The 22,793-nt window shown below is 40.4% G+C and overlaps 1 protein-coding gene across 2 annotated transcripts in view; it reads left to right on the forward strand.

Moving 5' to 3' along the window:
* LOC126473225 (Werner syndrome ATP-dependent helicase-like) overlaps positions 1-22,793 on the forward strand; it is a 226,536-nt gene that overhangs the window by 99,899 nt on the left and 103,844 nt on the right. For both annotated transcript variants that reach the window (XM_050100136.1, XM_050100137.1), the window contains 4 exons: positions 16,467-16,604; positions 16,757-16,892; positions 21,056-21,238; positions 21,326-21,564. In XM_050100136.1, coding sequence (XP_049956093.1) covers positions 16,467-16,604; positions 16,757-16,892; positions 21,056-21,238; positions 21,326-21,564 — 696 coding nt within the window. The remainder of the gene's footprint in view (positions 1-16,466; positions 16,605-16,756; positions 16,893-21,055; positions 21,239-21,325; positions 21,565-22,793) is intronic.

Raw genomic sequence — 22,793 nt, forward strand, 5'->3', positions numbered from 1 at the left:
CCAGTATCATAAAATTGTTTTAAACAGTCCGCATTGCAACATTCTTACTACATGCTAAAAAAAAGTCATTCTCTATCATTGATGTCAGTTATAAAATGCATTGCACAGTCAACAGTAAAATGCAGTGACACAGTAAATCAGTCTTCAAATACTGTCCATTTTTTCACACGGAGTGTGCTCTGTGTACTGGTCGGTTTACTGCCTACTGCAAAAACACTTTTTTACATCAATCACCCCAACTTAAGCTGACTCTATCCACTTTGAACCTTACCCCTCTCACTTCTTACTTCTGTCCAATTCTGACACTCCCCCCTAGTCATCCCCTCTTTGTTGTCCAGGAACTTCTTACCCCCAAATTTTGAACAGGGTAGATTGCTGCTCGCTACATAGAGCAGGCATTAAGTGGTAGATGTATTATGTTGAATAAAGATTGCTAGATATTACACTGGCCAACAGTGAAAATGTAACTGGGGTAAAATAAATGTTTGTTAACTGTATCAATCATGCTGATAACAAAAACATAAATGAAGAACTCAAATTAGCTGTTGTTTCCAAGTTAAAGATGGGTGCATTTAATTAAGATAATTTTTATTAGCATTCATTGTCAGTGCCTTCCCATATAGGCTTCAAAATCCTAATGATGGTAGAAAGTGTGATGAAGTTCCAGGCAACAGTAACTGTATATTTTGTTGCTATTTTTAGTGCAGGATCATAGCAAAAAGGGGAAGGGGAAGAGAAAGAAGGAGAGGAGCATGCTTCATTTAAGTGTACTTTCAGTATGCTAAAAACTGTCTTCTGTTTGTGTGCTGGAGAACATGTTACTGATGTGTAGTTAGTACATGCGGTCATTGTAATTCCTGTGATTTAATATGCCTTGCAAATGCATAAACAGTGCTGACAATGTTTGCTACATTTGCAGACAGAGGACGAGTGCTGGGCTCCTCACATATGTTGCATATCTTGTATCTCGTTATTAATTCATGGTTGAATTGTAAAATATTCCATGGATTTTGCTATAGCCACGACCTAGCGAGAACCATCAAACCATGTGAATGATCATTACTTTTGTATGACTACTCCATTAACACATGGTATTTGCAAGAAGAAAAACTCTCTCTTGACATATCCTACATACTGCGGGTGATGCGACAGATGTCTCGTGGAGATGGACTGGTAGTTCCCGTCCTACCTGATTGTGATAATGACGAGGGCAGTAGTTAAACTAGTGCTGCACCAACATCTTCAAAATCCAGATCTTTGAAAGATCCTGAGATTGTGTGTAACAGTGAGTGTACAGAGATTCACAAAATAAAACAGTGTGGACTTAAAATGATGTAGTGAGATATCTGGAATTGCCAAAAGGTAAAGCTGAGTTGTTGGCATCAGGACTACAACAGTGAAATTGTCTTGATAAGGTAGTAAATGTGATTGCATTCCGTAACTGCCATATGCCATTCCTTCCGTTTTTCAAAATTGAAAAGAACTTGGTATTTTTTAGTTATGCTCAGGGACTGATGGCAGCTGTTATCATTGTCTATAAAAGTTGTGGAGGTTGTTGATCAACCCTCCAAAGTAAGTCTCAGGTGTGTGCTACTGCATAATGGCAATGTGTTACCATTGATTCTGATTGGATATGCACCTTACATGAAAAAACATAAGATAACATGAAACAGTTGTTTTTGCGATTGAACTATGATGAGTTTAAATGGCAGATTTCATAGGCATATTACTCGGCCAACAACATGGCTACACAAATTCTGTTGCTTCCTGCCTCTGGGATAGTCACACCAAAGCACGTCATTGTAAAAGAAAGACTGGCCTAATTGTCAATCACTTGAACCAGGATTTCACATGTTATGCGCGAAGCACTTGTCAAATCCAAGAATATAATTCTCTCTGCTTCTCATATAAAATTTAGACTATTGAAAAACTTCATTAAGGCCATGAACAAAAGTTGGGGAAGCATTTCTCTGTTTGTGCAAGAAATTTCCACATCTTAGTGAGGTGAAAATAAAAGAGAGGATTTTCATCCTCCAGATACGCAAACTGTACAAAGATGAGTATTTCAACACTATACTGATAGGTGGTGAAAAGTTAGCTTTCAATGCCTTTGTTCAAGTGGCAACAAACTTTCAAGGAAATAAAAGGGCAGAAAACTATAAGGATCATGTGCCGGATTTTCTGCACTGTTACAATAAACTGGAGTGTAACCCGTCCTTAAAAGTAACATTTCCTGGATTTCCACTTGGACTTCTTTGCTGATAACTGTGATACTGCAACAAATAAGCATGGAGAATGCTTCCACCAGCAAATTTCAGGCATGAAAATGAGATACCAGGGAAAGTGGAGTGGATCAGTGTTAGCCGATTAGTGCTGGACACTAATCGTGGAACCACAAGCAGAAAACTGCAAATGTCAGCAAAGAGGTTGTGCCTTCAGTGATATTCCTCCTAGGGATAACATGCATGTATGGGTTTATATAGACAATAATGTATAGGCGTGAGAACTTCAAAATGATAGGTAATCCTGAATTTTCAAAACATTTTCATTGTCACCATACAAGGAACCTTCACCATATGTGGACAACACACACCCTCCCTTCCTCCTTCCCTCCCTCTCACACACACACACACACACACACACACACACACACACACACACACACACACACACACACAGACGTGGGATGAAGACATGCGTGGTGCTGGAGGGGGAGATGAAGGTCGATGTCAGTGGGTTATAGGAATGAAGGACATGTTCCAAGAAGAGTTCCCGTGTGCACAATTCAGGAAAGGTGGAGTTGTTTGTAAAAAGCCAGACGGCACAGTTTGTGAAGTGAGCATTGAAGTTGAATATATCGTGTTCGGTGGCATGCTCAGCACCTCATACAATTGCAACAGTTAGCCAGCCGTTGCCATGAGAAAATGTATCATTAAGATCAATACTGAAGTTCAGTCTACATCCACAGAAGACAGCGGGTCCATCTAGTAGTGAATGTGCAGCGACAGATTTTATAGTATTCTTCTTCTTGTCAGCAGCAGATGTTGTCATTTCGACGTCTTCAATAGTTTTATATATTGTCTGTCTTGCACGGCGAAGGTTATCTCGTGTGCACATTATGCAGACAGGCAGCTCATAAGTGGTCTTGCCCATATGGAGTGCTGCATAGTGGTTGCAGCTAGATTGCCAGATCACATGGCTGCTTTCACAGGTAACTGTACCTTGGATGGAATAGGAGATGCCTGTGACAGGACTGGAGTTGGTCATAGTGGGGAGGGGGGTGATTAAAAAAATGATTTTTTTTTTTTTCAATTTTGCAGGCTTTATACATCTGATTTTCAATTTTTTTTTATATTGTTGGTACATATGTTATCGATGTATGTTTGCTTTTTCAACTTTTTTGAATGCTCTGCAAGTTTTTACATTCAAAAAAGATGGAGCAAAGGATTTTCATTAAATTTTGTGGTAAAAAAAAAGTGCAGCATCCCATTTGAAATGTTGACTGTGTCTGTTGATGAATATGCCATGAGTACAACGAGAATTTGAGTGGTATAAATGTTTCAAGGAAAGTTGAAGAGATGTTGAAGACTATGACTGTCCTATGGGCCCTAGCACATCAATTATGTTCACAGTATTGAAGATGTAAAGAAAATGAGTCTGGAATATTGCCAAATCGCCTTCAGAGAGATTGGTGATGATGGCAGCATATCCTTTGGCTCATTCCAAGCAATGTTTTTGGATGTTTTGGGCATGAAACATATAGCAGCAAATTTTTTCCTGAAATTTTTGAATTTCAGCCAAAAGCCTTGTTGTTCAGGAATTGCTGAATGGAGTCGACAAAAATCCATAACTTCTAAAGAAGGTTATAACAGGAGACGAAACATGGTATAAGTTTATGATGTTGAAACAAAGGCCCAGTCATCCCAATGGAAACTGTCTGAAGAGCCAAACCAAAAAAAAATTGCTGAGCTCAATCTCACATGAAGATTCTTTTCACAGTTTACTTCGATTACAGTGGGATAGTGCATATCAGTTCTTTTCATATGGCTGTACAGTCAGTAAGGAATACTAACTAGAAGCTGTGTGCCACTTGCGTGAAGCAGTCCAAAGAAAGAGAACATAATTGTGGTGAAACCACTCGTGGAAATTCCACCACAATAATGCTTTCATTCCCATCTCAAACAAATCCATTATGTTGCCTGAGCCACTGTATTTGCTAGACAAGACCCCCACCCCCACAGTGACTTGTTTATATTCCCAAGGCTGAAGAGAATGTAGTTTTATCACCATTTATGAGATGAAAACAGAATCACTGAGGGGGGTGAACATTGTAATGAAAAGTAGGTTCCAGAATTGCTTCCAAGATTGGAAAAAGCATTGGCACAAGTGTTTTATATTGGAGAGGAATTACTTTGAAGGAGACAAAGTTGATGTTGATGAATAAATAGACATTCTTTCAGAAAAACAAAAATTCCCGTTACTTTTAGACCACTCCTTGTAGGTCTCTTGCAACGATATGAGCCATGGGGCAAGGGGTTGGGAGCTAATTGTAATGGGGATGGGCAGGAATATAGTAGATTAGGTGGGCAGTGGAATACTGCTGTGCGAGGGTTAGGGAGGTTTGTGGTGAGGATAGTTTTCATTTCAGGACAAGGCAAGAGGTGCTTGTAACGCTGTCAATGAGCGTGATCCAATTTGTCCGATTGTTGATGGTACTGAGGTACCTGGCATGCTGCTCATCACTGTTGATGGTACTGAGGCACCTGGCATGCTGCTCATCACTGTCGGTGCCACCTTCCTCTGTGCTAACTGTCCACAGCTTGTGGTGTTGCGGTCGCGTTCTCGCTTCCCAAGCATGGGGTCCTGGGTTCGATTCCCGGCAAGGTCTGGGATTTTTACCTGCCTTGAGATGACTGGGTGTTTGTGGTGTCCTCATCATTTCATCATCATTCATGAAAGTGGCGAGATGGGACTGAGCAAAGGTTGGGAATTTGTACGGGCACTGATAACCGCACAGTTGAGCACCCTACAAACCAAAACATTATCATCACATCATCTGCACTAACTTCCACAATGCCCATGGTCTTGCCGCAATTGAACACTACCTTTCCAAATGCCCGACTGGTTCACACTTACAACCTGGTCACCATGACCAACTATATCTTCACCCACAGTTACTTCTCCTTCCAAATCTGTGGTACAGTAATTGGCAGCTAAATGACACTATTCTGGCTCAGACTGCCATCTAGCCATGCAGAATGCCATACCCATCTCACGGTTCAGATTCGTTGACGACCTCATCTTTTCTAAGCTGATGGTGAGGATAGCCTATCTACATTCCTTCAGGACTTTGAAGCCATTTCCCCCATTCACTTCATATGGCCCTCCTCATCCCAACAGGCCACCTTCCTAGATGCTAACCTCCACCTGAAGGCAGCTACAGCCATGTCAAGCCCTATAAACCATTAACAATACCTTCACTTGGTCAGATACTGCCCTTTGCACTCTAAAGAAGTCCCTTCTGTACATCAAAGTTCTATGCCCAAGAAACTGAACATCCCACCCAACATGATTTGTTTGGCTTAAGTGACTGCTTCACAACCTGTGTCATCCGGATTCTTCCCGCCAGCACCAGCTTTTCTGAATTGCTTCAGCTCTTCCCTTTCTCTACTTGTCTCCCATTTATACCCCTCCCTCTCCTTCCCAACCTCTCGATTCTGCCCCTAGCAGCTCACTATCCTATCCCTGCACACACTCACAGGCAGTGGTAGCAGAATATTCTCCCACTGCTATGCTGCTATCCCTCTCCCTTTCCATTCCATACTTCTTCTGTACCCCCATTATCAACTCTAGGTGTGACTAGTGTGACTACTGCTCACCTCAGATGAAGTTGCAGTTGGGCCTTAGAACCTGGAGACAGCAGTCGGTGGTCATGTATGTATGAATTATTAGCTAATAATATCTAGCCATATTTATTCAATGTGCCTGTCTGCTAGTGAACTCCTTCTGTTTGTAGTGACCAGCAATCTTTTCATATTATTGTTATTCATCCTGAATTATCTATTGTTTGAGTTACCTACAACTTTGCTTTGCTCTGCTTCCCTAGGTCCCTTCCCATGAACATGAACCTCACTATAGAAGAAAGAAGAGGAATCTGCTTTTATCATTCTTCTTGCAGACGTAGGTACCACCACTGTTGTGTTCAACTAAAGTGATTATCTGCCAGAAGGCATCAGACAACTAATTGCCTGACTCCTCCGCCTACAAGCTCTGCCGCAGTTATCCCATCCCAGTAGTCCAGCCTAACCTCCAATCTCTTCTCAAATCATTAGGTCTATCTTAGAATCCATGCCCTTAATCCATCTCCTTCCTCAGCCCAACCATCTCTTCCACATCCACCTTCTACATGCTTTCCAAAATCCATAAATCGAACAATGGTTAATGCCTCACTATTGCTGATTACTGAGCTTCTACCAAAAGACTCTGGGTTCTTCTTGACCAACACCGAAGCCTAGTTTCCCATATCAAAGACATAAACCACTTCCTTCACTAACTGTGAACTGTACCCATCCCATCACATCTTGGGTCCCTACTTGTCACTGTTTACATCATCTTCTTATACATCTACATACTCCATGCTCATGGTCTTGCTGTCATCAAGTACTACCTCTCCCTGTGTCCTGTCAACACCAAACAAAGTGCCTTGTACCTTCCACACTTAATAAACTTCATACTTACACACAACTACACCCACTACACCTAAAAAACAGCATCCTTACAGAGAACTATTACTCCTTTGACGAGATGATATACATACAAACAAATCCACAGCACAGCAACAGATACTTGCTCGGCACCTTCCTATGCCAATATGTTCATGGATAATCTAGAAGTAGTCCTCAGAGCTGCTCAAAATCCCCAAGCCCTTCTCTGGTTTGGGTACATAGGATACGTCTTCATGATTTTGACCCAGGGCCAAGATACCTGATCTTCAGTTCTCCATGGACTTAACAACCGTCCCTTCCATGCACTTCCCCTCATCCTCAGCCCAGCATCCTATCTTTCTGGAAGTTGACCTCCACTCCACTGATGGTTCCATCCAAACCTCTTGTCTGTGTCAAGTCCACCATCTATTTTGACAGCGGTTGTCCCTTTCATACTAAAAAGTCTCTCCCATGTTGTCTGACCACCCATGGGCAACAGATCTGCAGTAATGAACAACTCCTTACCCAGTATGCTGGATGTCTTATAAAGTTCTTCACATCACCCCCCCCCCCCCTCCCCCAAACTTAGTCTGCAAACAGATTTCCCGTGCCATATCCATACACACCCCTAACCCTCTGACTACTCTCCAACAGAGCTCCTTCTCATCAGCTTGTATCATTTTGAAATGGATCAACTTTTCCATACCCCCACTATGAGTTTGAGTACTTATCATTGTGCCTATAAATAAGGAACATCCTACCCACATTACATCCCATCACTCCCAAGTCTGTACTGAACACCAACTCAATCTACAAAACATTATAGTCCTCTGGTCATACATACTCTCAACCCATTGCCTTATTCATTATACCCTTGCAGAAGGCTCAGGAGCAAGACCTATCCGATGGACTCACCCAGCACATCCTATCGCAGTCATGACACATATATATCCTAATTAAGGCTAGGCCAGCTTTGAAGACAGTCATATCATATACCAGTCCTGCTGTAATTTCTGCACTGCATTTTATGTGGACAGTCACTCACAATCCCAGACAGCATCAAACAAGTGCAATAAATGCTTGGGAGCTGTCTTTGAGAATGGTAGCAGAATAGTTTAAAATAAGCAAAGAAGGTGTAAGCACTGTTATACGTGAACATTTAGAGACAACAATAATATCCAAAAATGTGTGGCCAAGGTGGCTCCACAACAAGTGTTTGCTGGCCGTTTCGCAGTTTCCAATAGCCTTTCAACTAATATTAGAAGTGTGCTGTAGCTAATGGTGATTACTTTGAAGATCAGTAAATGTATTTTGTTTGTAACTCATTTTGTTTATTTTGCATGACTATTCACAAACTTTTCAGGTGCATCTTGTATGTATATTCTGTAGCTGTGAAGAAGGATTCATCCAAAAGCTAGTAGCATTATAACTCTTGTTTACATGCCTATTGATAACTCAGCACCTCAGTTGTTCATTAACACCTTTACTCCTGAAATTATTAATTAAGAGATAACACTGATATTCTAATAATGACAATGTCAGTTGATTTGGTATCAGAATACCAGTCTCATCTAAGATGGCCTCCCTGATGAGGTGCAAATTGCTATTGCTCCAATTAGACACTAACTATCAAATGAAAATAATACACAATGTATGATGTCATGATTTAAGCAGTGGATAGTACCAAATGATATATAGTGTGAATGGATTTGTAACAACTGTGAAAGATTCACAGTGCTACTGCAGGAGTTATGACACATGTAATGTAGATTTCTCTGTATATGTGCTCTCTGTGTAAGTCTTCAAAATAGTAGCAAATTAAAACATTGTGAATTGTGGTATGAATGAGTTGCATAGCATTTTTATTTTATGTTAACTAATTTAGTGTCTTGTAGCCTAATGCAGTGGTTAGAGCCCAGTAGTTCATTTGTGTTCTGTGCATCTTCATTTGAATATACACAACAATTTCCTAGTTGATAACATGCCCAAATTATTACTACCAGAGGTATATCTATACACTGCTCAAAAAAAATTAGAGGCACATTTTAAACACATGTATTACTTTTTAGGAATGTTTGGAATGAAACACACTTTTGTTCTGGAAAATGGAACCTTTTTTAAGAGAAATGTACATATCCTCTTCTTTTCTCACCTCACATGTTGGTGTTATGATGAGAAATTCAACACACTGTTGTAAACAAAATTGGAAACTCCTTCACTTACGTCACATAATGCCCAGAAGTAGTGTCCAACCAAAGCCGATTAATTGGCTATCACCCTAATCTTCAGTCGAAGCCGAAGCCCATAAGAAATTCCGTTCAAGATCGACAAAATGTGAATAAGATAATGTCTTTTTTAAAATATAATATAAACAATTTAATGAGATTATTAATATTATCTTGCAGCCTGTCAGAAATAACAACACTTTGAAATAAAGTCACTTATTTATTTACTTAAAAAAGTACTTGAACAATTACAACTGGAAAAATACATGGTAATAGCCAAATGAATGTTAAATTTCCATTTGATACCTATCAATGAAAAATAACTAATAATCAGAGTTAAACAATCTCATGTTGTAGGCTAAGAATAGTAATTATCCACATTTTCACAATTAAGTTAGATTGCCTGTCCGCATATATCTGTCCTGCTGCACTGAACAATTGTTCACTAGGAACACTAGTAAGAGGAGCAAATAAGTATTTCAGTGCAATTGGGCATAGATAAGTATATGGACTAGAAGCTCAATATTCATAAATATCAGCATTCCCCAGAAGCAAAGGTTCTTTTAAAAAACGTGTTAAATTTTCTTGAAAAGGAGGATAGTGCCTTTTCAAATACAACTCGTTACCACTTGTGACAGGCAACATAAGTTTATTGTGTGAATCTCATAAATCATCATCAGTTTTTTGAGGATGCATCTGACATTGAACAGGAACATCTAAGCTCATCAATATCTACGTCCATAGGGGCTGTTTGACATGACAGAGACTCATTCTGTCATAGAAATGATAATATTTCAGTCTTCGTGTTTTCAGTTTCATATTTAGTCAAATACTTCATTTTAAAATGGGGATCTATTAGAGTTTTGAAGATACTAATGAAGAGCTGCATGAAATTTGAAGTGTTGCTTGAAGAAAACACTTAAGTATTATCATACAGTAGCTTATTTGTTCCCATTCTTCTGCAGTTGCAACTATTATCCCACCACGTTCTGCCATGTAAAGGCTGATAGCAATTTTTTGTTCAATGAGTCTTTCCAACGTTAAATAAGTGCTGTTCCAGTGGTTTTCAGCATCAAGAATCAAACTGTGTTCGGATAAGTCGCATGTTTCTTGAAACTTGTTTAAATATCAGGAAGCTTGTTCACTTCTTTTAAAATGTCCTACAATTTTGTGACAATTTTTTTACTATATCAATTACAGCAGCTTCTTTGAATATAACATAATGAAAAACTAGCTGCTGTTTGTGTGAGCTATACATCCAATATAATCAAAGTTTCCTTAACACGTGGCTGCTTGCAAATTAAAAGTCTTGTCGCAGATATCCATGCGATTTTATTTGTTGAATTAAATTCAACAGTAATTTGGTTGAGTTTCTCTGAAACCTTGTTCCAAGACGCTGTCTGTCAGTATAACTTTTTCATTTGGGGACTTAAATGAAGTGGGCTGTGCTACTCAACATTGAGCATGTCTTTGCTGGATTGCTCCTTATGTCAGTGATAAAGCATACCCATTCAGCCTTTTCTAAAAACTGTACAAATTTTACCTTTTATGTTTTCGTACATTGCTGGCATTAAAGTCTTTCTCAAGTATTTCTCAGACTTTTTCCTGTATCTGGATGGAGTGTCAGGGTCAATCAAATTGAGCCTATGAAATGCATCTCCCTCAACAACATCGTATGGCAGAATGTCATCGATAATGAGTTCCATAATACCTTTATCGATTTGTAACAGTATTGGATGTTTATCAGGCCAAAGCAGAGCTACTTTTTTCTCAATTATATCCAGTAAAGTAGATTGTTTGACTACCTTTTTGTTTTGTGAAAAGTTAAATGTCTCTGGCTAAATGATTCTTTTTTTTTTTTTTTTTTAATGTTCTGTTTTCGTGGTAAGTCACTACCAAGAGATAGTGATCTACTACATACTTTACAAAGTGCTTTCCAATTGTTTTTCCAAAAATGTTCCCAGATGGGATTTAGTCTCGCAGAAGCGATTATTACCTGAAAGAGAAGACAATAAACAAATAAATCTTTCAACAATCACACCAACCATCGCTGGCCCGAAACTCAGCTGAAGCTTGTACTGTAGTGACTAGACAGCATAATAAACATACTTAAATACATAGAAAAATCTATGCTACTGATATAAATGCTTGTGCTCATCACACCATATTTACCCCTGGGATTCAAACCCACAGCCGCTTGGCATAGTTGTTTGGAACGTGAACCGTTAGATATGAGAGGCGACGAATATGAATTTTTTACTAATTAAGAAAATAATCCTTGCATGTATAAGGGTACGTTCACAGTGCAACCGACATTGGTCTTCAGATTATTTTTGACAGACGTCAGTCGCTATTGTCAGCCGATTAGGTGGTCACAGTGCTTCCGACCGTATTGGTCGATTACATGGGTTTCCCTATTTTAGTTTCACATCAGTGAATGTGGTCTACGAAATGGGTATTTCACTAATTTTCGTAGCACATTTTACAGTAAAATACAGATTAATAAAGAGAAGGTAATTCACAATGGCTAAGTTATTCTTACTAGAACGAAAAGCGGAAAATCTTCTGTGCCGTTTCAACATCTCTAAAATTATAAATTTATTTTCATTACTTATATCATTTTTTGTTATTACTTTTCTGGACTGTCTGTTGTGGCAGGAGGTGCCTATATGTCTTGCAAATTTATTGTTTGTCCTAAAATTCTCACAAACAGCAGCCAGCAATGTTGAAACAAACACACTCCCCCACCCCCCCCCCAAAAAAAAAAAGTGAGGCGAACAAATAAGCCATTTTACCTACTGCTCAAACAATCTGACTAAATAAAAAGTTGTAAGACTTGAGCATCTACAGTCTGTGACACATAAATATGTAAAGATGAAGAAAAACAGAACTTCATATTTTGGTTCTAGAATTATATAGAGCAGTGGAAAATGCAACATAACAAGTATTTGTCAGATAAAAGCCCTCTTCTAACCAAATAAATGCTCTTTGGTTTAAAATTAACAATTTTTTCATTAGTTTGCAGATGACTTGTCGTATTAGGACTTAAAACTCTTCATCGCTGAAGAGAACAATGACGTAAGATCCTAACTTTTCAATACATAAATGTAAAGGGACGCAAGAAGAATATTTTGAACAGCTTGTACATACAAATGCATTTATTTTCAGTAATTAAATAGAATATAGAGCCTGCTGACAATTGCAGAATAGTGATGAACATATGATGAAATACATGGAAAATTATGATTCCAAAAAGCAGCACAAATCATTGTTTCTTTAGTGTCAGGGCGAACAGCAAGATACAAATATCTTTGACCTTAAATTGAAACACAACTAACTAATGAAGTGTAAATAAAAATGAGTAATTGTATAGTTCTTGTGCGTCAGTGTATGCCTCTGTGCATACTATATATCTCAAAGACCTGTGAATGTTGGGTGCCAGCCGCATGAAAAGTTGTAACATGTAGAATATCTGTCTGTATATTTTCTAGTAGAGATTAGGCAGAGTCCTTTTTGAGATCAGTTTCGATGAAAATTAATAAAAGAACAACCCTCATGCAAAACACTTCTCCATAATCTAACCTTATCCCATTACTTGTTCCTCACATTAGCCTTGTGAAAAATTGGAACAGTATAAATACTAATGTTTCTTTTTCTGGTAAAGGTTAAACAGGGTACTTTTTGACACTTGTTTTTAAAAAATTCCGAAAGGAGGACACACGCACCCCCCCCCCCCCCCCCCCCCCCCCCCCACACACACACACACACACAGTCTTTCAAATATTATTCCTTCTTTGTCATTGTTGCTGGTAACAAGCAAATATGATGCGTGTTGAAACAATCCAAATGAACATATCCAACTTCAAGGTCGCATGCATATAAACCTAACAAATATACCTTGTAAAGCTTTTCTAGTTCCCGGAGCTGAGGGGGATACGAGGCCAGGTATAGCAAAACTGTGCGTTGAACTCTCTTCATTATAGTGTTGCACACTGCAAATTGCTTTCATTGGCAGCAGTGCTTAGAGATATGGAACATTCCAGGTTCTGCCAATGAGCTCTGAGAAGAACCGAGGGAACCAGAAAAACTTTCCAGAGTATGGTGCTATTCACAAACTCATTCTGCTCTGTCTTTCAGTCAGATAAAAATTTTCACAACCATATGACAAAATATCAAAGTAGATAATCTAATTCGCGTATGAACTGGTATGTCCTGGCGATGGCGGGCGACTGACACAACACAGTATGGGCCAAGTATATATGTGTGTGTGTGTGTGTGTGTGTGTGTGTGTGTGTGTGGGTATGTTTGTGGGTGGGTGTGGGGGGGGGGGGGGGGTTTGCAATTTCACAATCGGGAGCCCATCCCACAGTTTTAACAGTTGGTTCAATTTCGGCACTTGCTAGAAACCTTCAGCTTCAGCCAAAACTTTGGCAAATTTTGTCTGAAGCCGAAGCTGAAGCAAAAAGTACCATCAGACACTACCCAAAAAGGAACATTTCAATATCTGGTAGGCCCTCCATTTGCCCATATTACTCCCTCGCATCTTCAGGGCATACTCCTGATAAATCTGCGAACATTTTCTTGTGGAATTTTTTTCCCCATTCCTTAATAAGGGCCTTTGCGAGCTGTTCAAGAGACTGACTCACTACAGGACATGCTCAAAGTGGACTGTCCAGCATTTCGCCTAAATGCTCAATAGGACTGAGGTCAGGACTCAGAGCAGGCCAGTCTAATGTTTGAATCACAAGCTCCTGTAACATTTCTGTGGTGACTACTGCTGAATGTGCCCTCACGTTGTCTTATTGCAAGAGAAACTGGGGATCCATTACAATTGCAGTGGGTATAGCATGACCCAGTACAATCTTGTTGAAGTACCTCTGAGCATCAAGTTGGTCTCTGAGTGTCTGAAGGTCCAATCGGCCATCACTTGTGATGCCATCCCACTCCATGAATGAGCTGCAGCCAAATATTTCCTTTCCTGGACTGCTGCTTCATTATAACATTCACCATGAGGATATACACATATACATCCTGTTTTAAATGAAAGCAGAACTTGTCCATAAACAGTACATTGCTCCAGTGATGCAGCTGCCCTTGCATATGTTCCTCAGCAAATGCAAGTCAATATCTCATGGGCTGAACAGTTAACCAAGGGGTGTGATGAGGTCTTGTTGATTTTAAATCAACCTCTCGGAGTCTGTTGACTGTTGTTTGGTCACTGACACTGCAACCAGTTGCTGCTCTTATATCATTTTGTAGATGCTGGGGAGTCGTAGTGTGCTGGCGGAGGGAACATTTAACCACATATTGGTCATCTCTGGCCAATGTTTTCTATTTCCCATGGCTTTCTTATGTACGTAACAATTTCACAAAATCGTTTCCAAACCCTCCAAACAATAGATGAAGCCACATTAAGCTCTGTACACACTGCACAAATAGTCCAAACTTTCTGCAGTAATGTCACTGCCCAAACACATTCTGCCTCAGCCAGATGCCTCATGTTAACTGATTAAGCATGCATAGATAGTATAGAGACAACCTTATTGCTTACACTCACTAGATAACAGAGTGAGACATTGCTCATCTATTTCACTCTTAGGCATAGCATGATAATTTTGAATACTGCCACTAAGCCGTGGGTTTCAAACGTGTTGTGGAAGATTGTTTTCATTATTAAAACATGTCAGAAGACTGAAGATCAAAAGTATTTATCTTAATCACAGACTATGTACATGGTACACTCAGTCAGATTCTTGTCACTCTAAATTGTTTTGAGCAGTGAATATAGGATGATTCTAAAAGGACTTTATAATTTCACTTACATACAGAATTTTATTGATACAACTTAGACATGTAGGGTGTCGTAACAAAATTTTCATTGATTCATTGTTGTAGTACTGAGTCCTGCCACTAGTAAAGACATAAAATTGAAAATCAAAGTGGCAGACTTCACAGGATCTGAACAAGCTTGTTACATGTTTTGGACGAAAGAAACAAAGTTAGCTACAAGGGAAATTTAAATTCCATACCAGTTACAATAAGCAAGCTCCTAGTTGGTCTACAATTTACTCCTGGCAGCAGAATTTCATTCAAACTGGTTGTAACATTCAACATAACAAATCTCTAGGCCACCTACAAGTTTCTGAGGCTGTCGTCGAGAGAGAGAGAGAGAGAGAGAGAGAGAGAGAGTTTTGTTCGCAGTCGCAGGAAATCAACACACTGTGCATTGCGAAAGGTTGGAGTTCCTCATTCAGTTGTCTGGAGATTGTTACAAAAAAGATCGCACATGAACCCATACATTGCAGAAGTTACACCAGATATACTGAATTAAATACGGTAAGAAATTGACTTCAGATGGACTTTGGTGTATGGCCAATGGCAGTTACATTTAGCCAAAATGAAAGTGAATGTATGGAATGAGACTTTCAGTATTTTGGTACCAGTTGACACCTCTGCCATGTTTATAAGCCTTAATAAGATTAAAAACAGCCGACCAGTTGCAATGGATAAAGAAATCTTTACCTAGGTTTCGACAGATTTAAATCTATCTTCTTCAGAAGGCGGCCTGAGGACAATGAACGTCGTAATTTATATTAAAAGGTATGAAGCATAAGTCAAGAATAGAGTTTAACACATATTAGAAAGCTCTTGTATTACAAAATATGAGAAGGATTCCTGGTACTTACAGTATTACATTAATATGGAATGATATGTCATTGTCGTTTTTACAAATATCTGCATAGATCCATTAGTCCAAATAAAATATAGCCCTGAAAATAGGGTTTGTCAAGTAAATAAAAATTAGTGCATGGAAGTTGCAGAGCTCACGAGCGACTGAGTATAATCGGCCAGCGTAGTTACACTGCGGCCAGGGCAGGTGGCGCTCAAGTCGCGAACTATGTGCCGATTGGCGTACTGAAGCAACATGTAAAATATCAATATTAATTGCGTCCTTAGATAAAGTGACAATAAATAGAAGGAAAGCATTTAATACTCCCGTTATAACAGTATGTGAGCCTTGGGAACATTAACGTAGATATATACATCAAAAAGGCAGGTGGTGCTTACGCCGTGAGTTACATGCAGTGGCATATACAGCCAGAATATAAAAGTTATATTACAAAATTAGTGAAGCACACACACCGTATATAAGTCAAAACTTTAAAAATAATCAGTAAGGGCTCTTAAGACAAAAATTACGAACCCTGGTCCACAATCCTAGGTAAAGATTACTAAACCTAGGTAAAGATTACTTTATCCATTGCAACTGGTCGGCTGTTTTTAATCTTATTACGTGGAACCGTTGCTGTTGTGCAGCTATGTTTAAAATACTTTATAAGCCTTCTCCATAAAATTCTGTGTGTAAGTAAATTTCTAAAGCATTTTCAGAATCACATTGTAAATACAGTCAACATCATCTATATTGCTTGATGATGATGATAATAATAATAATAATAATTTAACATATTTTAATTCACCTACAAAACCTGTGTAAAAGTGTACCAATACAAATAATATCTTTGCCTCAATCTTTTAGCTGAAGGTGTAAGTTGTGGAGTGTACCATGCAGGCTTATCATTGGAGACAAGGAAACGGATTCACACAGATTTCATTAATGATAAGTTGCAAGCTGTTATAGCTACTGTGGCATTTGGTATGGGGATCAACAAACCTGGTGAGTAGTATTTCTCTCTCTCTCTATCTGTCTCTCTCTCTCTCTCTTTTCCGCCATTCTCTTTTCCATCTCTGTGCTTTACATTTTATGTTTTTATGTATTGTTATATTTACCTATAAATGTAATTTATTTGTTTATAATTTTTTCAACAGATGTCAGAAATGTAATTCATTATGGTGCTCCTAAGGACATAGAGTCATTTTACCAGGAAGTGGGACGTGCTGGGAGAGACGGAGAACCATCGAAATGCCACTGCTTTTTTCAGAACTCAGACTTCCAGCTTAACCGGTTAGCTATACAACTTGTTATAGTCTGTCCTGATGATCTCGGAACATTAAACATACATGTGAATTGAAAGCAGCTGTATTCTGAAATCTTAAGAAACTGTTAATGTTTCCGTAGTCTCAGTACTGTTACTCTTTCTATGCAGAGAAAAACATGTGAAATAAAATGCAGAATGAAACAGAAAGTGGTAAATGAATCCGGGCCAATACTCAGAATGGGCTCTCAAGTTAGAGTTATATATTTGTGTATTACTCATTGTCTTTGTTTCAACCTGTCTATCACTTCCCCAGGTGAACATTACATACAGTTCCTACCACTCTGCTGAATGAAAAAGTGCCCTTGTGTTCATATTACTATGACTGTGAAAGAAAACAAACATTCTGTAAGTTTATACTCTAATCGTATCTCTTAAATTGGGAAAAAATGTACTCTTCTTAACATCAGTTAAAATTAGTAATGCTGCACAAAAGTACTTGTGGAGGTATACAGAAAAACAAAAATAGCTGAAACTAGTCATATAAAGCACACAAATGAAACTGGGACCTTACATGTAGGACGGTGCTGATTATGTACTTGGAGTAGTGGCCATAGCTGCAGGCAAGAGGCGGATCCTTCAGTAAGAATGCATGCTGCAATGCAGAGGGCAGCTCCTGGTCCTATAAGTAGAGTGCCAGTCTCAGCTGGCAATTGCATAAAATTTATCCAGGTTCTTCTCGTTTACTGGTGTTTCATTAAAGATACTATCAGAGGTTGTGACTACCACATCACTGTCCTTTTCCATACACACCTTGACTTTTGGGCTGTAAGGTGACTGGTGAACTGGAAGTGACGAAGATAATGACTGTTGTTGAGGTTATAGGAGGAGGTGAAGTGGAACACATGAAGTGTTTGTCTGTTATCAGAGACCATTGCTTGGTGTACGTAATTCTTACAATTAACCGCTTCTGCAGTCACATACGACACCTGCATGAATTGTGGGACATATTACAGAGCTTCCACTACAGTGAGCCACAAGTGTGCAAGATATCATTACGTGTTCTGTTGGTGTTGCTCTGAGATGAGGTTCAGAAACAGCACTGGCAGATCATTATTTTTGTGGATGTCTCTCATTGCAAATTATCTAAGGCCTTGAGTCATACTGGTGAAAGAATGACAATCTTACACCTTCTGCTGAAGGAGGGTATGCTGTTACTGATTTGTAAGAGACAGTGATCATAAAAGAACCTGCAGAACAGATACATTTGACTGAAGCTCTAAGAAATGTACTCATGAACAACTGTAGGTATGTCACAGGGTCTGCATCACTGCTGTTGCATTCTCAGTGAGTTGAATCGTGATGACATCTTTGTGGACTGTACTCATTTTGAAGGAGAACTGCTCCACTTTCTGCAAGGCCTTCATCCTTTTTCCCTAATCAAATTCACTTCTTCACTTCATTTGTTTCTAAATCCAAAGCCACTCTGTTCATGTTGCTCCTCTTGTGACCAAGTAGCGGGAAAGCCCTAAATGTCTCAATACATCACTCTCAAGTAAAAGCCCTGCGAAGACCTCCTCACTTGAGAAGTGCATCTGTGTGGTGAAGCCAAGTGTGCGGCACTCTTTCCCCATCACTCACTATCCATGTGGCACAGGATCAGTTGCTTTCACTAGGCGAGCACTCGTGAAATGTGGCCAATAGGAATTTGCCTAGTTCCAGTGGCTGAGGAAGCATGGCTGTTAGCTATGCCACAACATAGCGTATGCCCTACGGAAGAGCATAAAGCCTGCACACACTGGAGCTTTGCGCCCTTTGCATATCTCTGTGCTACCTACTATGAAAGCCGTGCAAGTGACTGTGTCATTAGGCAAGGTAGTGCTGATCATCCTCCCCAACTTTCGCCAAGCTGTGTGATGTGTATTCACCCTTTCTCTCACACGACACAGCTGAGTGGACTCCATATAAAAAAGGCATGCACTTGCAGTGCCCTCATCCTCATTCTCCAAGATTCCTCCCGTAAGGACCATTGTCTTCTGTCATTGCACTTGTGGTCCACTGTCTTCTTTCATTGCCCTCCTAACTTCCAAATCATTCTTGCCAAACCGTATAATGTTCCTAGAACATCCTTACCGTAAGATCCTATCCCTACAATCACTATCATTATGAGAACTTCCTTCCCTGTCCACCCACTACTACATATTTCAGTTCCAACATTAGTAAATTGTACTTCACAGGCGGATCAACATGTGAAACAGATGTTGTTTGACAACTAACATATATTCACTCCAAGGCTTTTTATGTAGGAATGACCAGTACTAAACTGGCTAAGCAAATAAATGGACGCAGAGGAACCTTCTGCTTCCCAGGCTCCTACTACCAAGGTATTGAGCATAATCTTACCACATGACACTTAGGAGAATGGTAGTTGCAAAGTTCCATGCATCCACATTATATCTTGCTCTGTGGCACATACAGGCATCCTCTTTTACTTCCAGTTTAAACAGAAATGAATGAAACTTTTTTCTTTGGTAAAAGGATGATACAAAACCAGTGTCAGTTTAGGTGCCCATCAGAAAAAAATGGATGTAATGGCTTTGTCAAATAAGGTTGTGTGTGTCGCTCTCCAAAAAATTATGATATATTTTATCTCCCTTATTTTTAACCATACAATCAATATCCTGAGCATGCTGTACAATATGGCTCTAGGAACCTCAGGGGTGACTACAGAATGCATTTCACTTAAACCATCTCATCCATTACTAGTTTTGTTGAACTTGGCCTATGCTTGAACATGCCACTCTACTGGGTTTAGCTCTGTTAACAAGTCCACCTGTTTTGTCTTCATTGCTAGAATCACTCTACTATTCATCTCCCAGTCCCCTCCCTCCCTCCCTCACCCTCAACCTGCCTATAGACCTTGCCCCTTTCTCTTTCCCTCCAAATATGTTTGTCTATTCTTCTACTGCCTCCAAACCTCACTCACTGCCTCCCCTCTTCCGATCACCATCACCCTACCACAGACTCTGCCCTACTGTCAACCTCCTGTTGCCTGCGCCCCTCTGCCGCCCTCCTGTTGCCTGCGCCCCCCTGCCGCCCTCCTGTTGCCTGCGCCCCCCTGCCGCCCTCCTGTTGCCTGCGCCCCCCTGCCGCCCTCCTGTTGCCTGCGCCCCCTTGCCGCCCTCCTGTTGCCTGCGCCCCCCTGCCGCCTGCGCCCCCCTGCCGCCCTCCTGTTGCCTGCGCCCCCCTGCCGCCCTCCTGTTGCCTGCGCCCCCCTGCCGCCCTCCTGTTGCCTGCGCCCCCCTGCCGCCCTCCTGTTGCCTGCGCCCCCCTGCCGCCCTCCTGTTGCCTGCGCCCCCCTGCCGCCCTCCTGTTGCCTGCGCCCCTCTGCCGCCCTCCTGTTGCCTGCGCCCCTCTGCCGCCCTCCAGTTGCCTGCGCCCGCGCCCCCCCCTCTGTCGCCCGCCCCCCCTCTGTCGCCCCACCCCCCTCTGTCGCCCCACCCCCTTCTGTCGCCCGCGCCCCCCCCCCCCTTCTGTTGCCCGCGTCCCCCCCCCCTTCTGTCGCCCGCGCCCCCCCTTCTGTCGCCCGCGCCCCCCCCTTCTGTCGCCCGCGCCCCCCCCCCTACTGTCGCCCGTGCCCCCCCCCCCCCTACTGTCACCCCGCGCCCCCATTTGCACGCGCCCCCCCCCCCCTCCCCTGTTATAGGGCACAGTGTCTACCATTGTACTATCTTTGACCTTCTACTGTGTGCCTTTCATCTTTGTCTCTCATTATTCTGTACACATCATCCATCTAAACTTTTTTATGTGTGACTTGTCCTTTCTTTCCATCTTTCTCCAACCTATCCTTTTTTCTTTTCTGGGGAAAGATATAAGTTTCTTAAGCTGGGTGTTATGTTTTCTACTTTTATGTGTATCTACTTCCAGTACTCACAATTTCACTACCTGAAGGAAACCACTACGTAGCCATTCTGCTACTTGATAGTTTTAACTTTTCTCAAGGATTTTGCTTTTGATACACTGCATGTATAAGGTAATCCCACATATATGCCACCGAATTTTATTGCTTTCACAATCACAGATCAGTACTGTATTGACCGATTTGCAATTGTAAGGTTAGATGAATATAATGAAATCAGAATAAGATGTTTGTTATGTCTTTTGGTTTAATGAAGTTTGTTTTTCTAAACAGGTCTCTCTTAATGGGCATCAGTGGGGAGAACCAGAAACATCGACTCCACATGGCACAGGAAATGGAGAGGTACTTGTACTCTACAGACTGTAGACGAAAGCTGCTCCTTTCACATTTCCAAGATGACTCATCTGAAGCATTAAGCATTGATTCTAGTGTGTGCTGTGATAACTGCATTCGCAGGTAGGCTGACTCTTCCTCTAATTGTGACCATACAATTTTAGTGTTATGTCTCAGTTTGTTAACATTGTTCCACTATATTTTTCCCAGGAAAATACCAGGCAACAATGATCAGTACGATGGCCTTGAGACAGATGGCACTATAGAAGTGGCCAAAGAGGCACATTTGTTAATGGGAGCAGTGGAGGCCATGTCAGGCAGATTTGGCCTTGCAAAATACATATTGATGTTGCGTGGATCAACATCTTCCAAACTCCCTCCTGCTGCTGTGAAACATAAGTTGAATGGCTGTGGAAAACACAAGCCTGATGCTTGGTGGAGAGCATTAGGTACACAAAATTGAAAAAAAACTACAACTATGTACAAGTGGCATAACTTCTTTAGTACTGCTACAGTTTTTCAAGGGCAAGACAATATGCAGATGTTTCATCACGTGTTGCTATATGCCGATTATATCGGAGCATTTTTAGATAGGCTGATTGTGAGCTGGTGTTTAATACATTTCCTCATTTCTTTGGTGTTTGTTTGTCTTTTGCTCAGCTTTCTCAGTTTATATTTTCACCTTCTTATAGTCTTACATAGTCATCATCGAATCCATATATCAGAGAGAGTGCAGTGGGTGGGAAATGTTCATGCATTGCAGCCCATTAATTACTCACGAATTCCTAACTTAAATTTAGGCAAATAATTATAACTGATATTAAGATAATCCACCACATGAAGTATAACTACATATTAAAAAAATATTACTAAATCTACGTACATCTAATCTGCATGCCGCTGTACAGTAGACATGAAAAATACTTCACATCATTTTAATCTTGTTTGCCTTGCAAATTGAGGGAAGAAAATGTGTTCTGCATAAGACTATTTAAGGGTCCTAGCCCCTCCCATCCTCTCTGTAAGTTCATTAAGCAGAAATACAACAGAGGAATGCAGTTGCTTTGCATTCTGTCTGAAATACAGATTTTGTAAACATATATATTAGTCTGTATATGTGGTGTCTGTTTTATCGGACATATCCGAAAGAAGACACCATTTTGACCCTGCAGCCATTATGAATCAAGATACAAAGACATTAGTGACATTTAGCTGCTAGGGAGCATTGATTTACATCAATAGAAATTGTTCAAAATTTGTGCTGGACTTGGATTCGAAACCGGGTCTCCTGCTGACTTAATGTTACAGGATTCAAGTTAGCTTCTCGCTTCTGTAGAGAAAATATGGAGAAAGGAGGAGTTGCTACATTTGTCAAAAACTGTTTTAGTTTCAAGAATATTGATATTAATAAGTTTTGCTCAGAACAGCACTTAGAAGCTAGTGCAACAGAAGTAGTACGAGGGTCATTCAATAAGTAATGCCTCACATTGTTTTTCTCTGAACGTATTTGTTGTAAAGAGTCAGAATTTGGCGACAATATACATCAACATGTCTCGTCCATGTCCTGTTTTTCTACATAGTCTCCATCACATTCTATGGCCTTAAGCCAACGTTGTGGAAGAGTATGTATTCCTTGCTGGTAAAAGCTCTTGTCATGTAGTCATAGCCATGTTTTCAC

Source organism: Schistocerca serialis, chromosome 4 (assembly GCF_023864345.2).
Source record: "Schistocerca serialis cubense isolate TAMUIC-IGC-003099 chromosome 4, iqSchSeri2.2, whole genome shotgun sequence".
NCBI classification, from domain to species: domain Eukaryota; kingdom Metazoa; phylum Arthropoda; class Insecta; order Orthoptera; family Acrididae; genus Schistocerca; species Schistocerca serialis.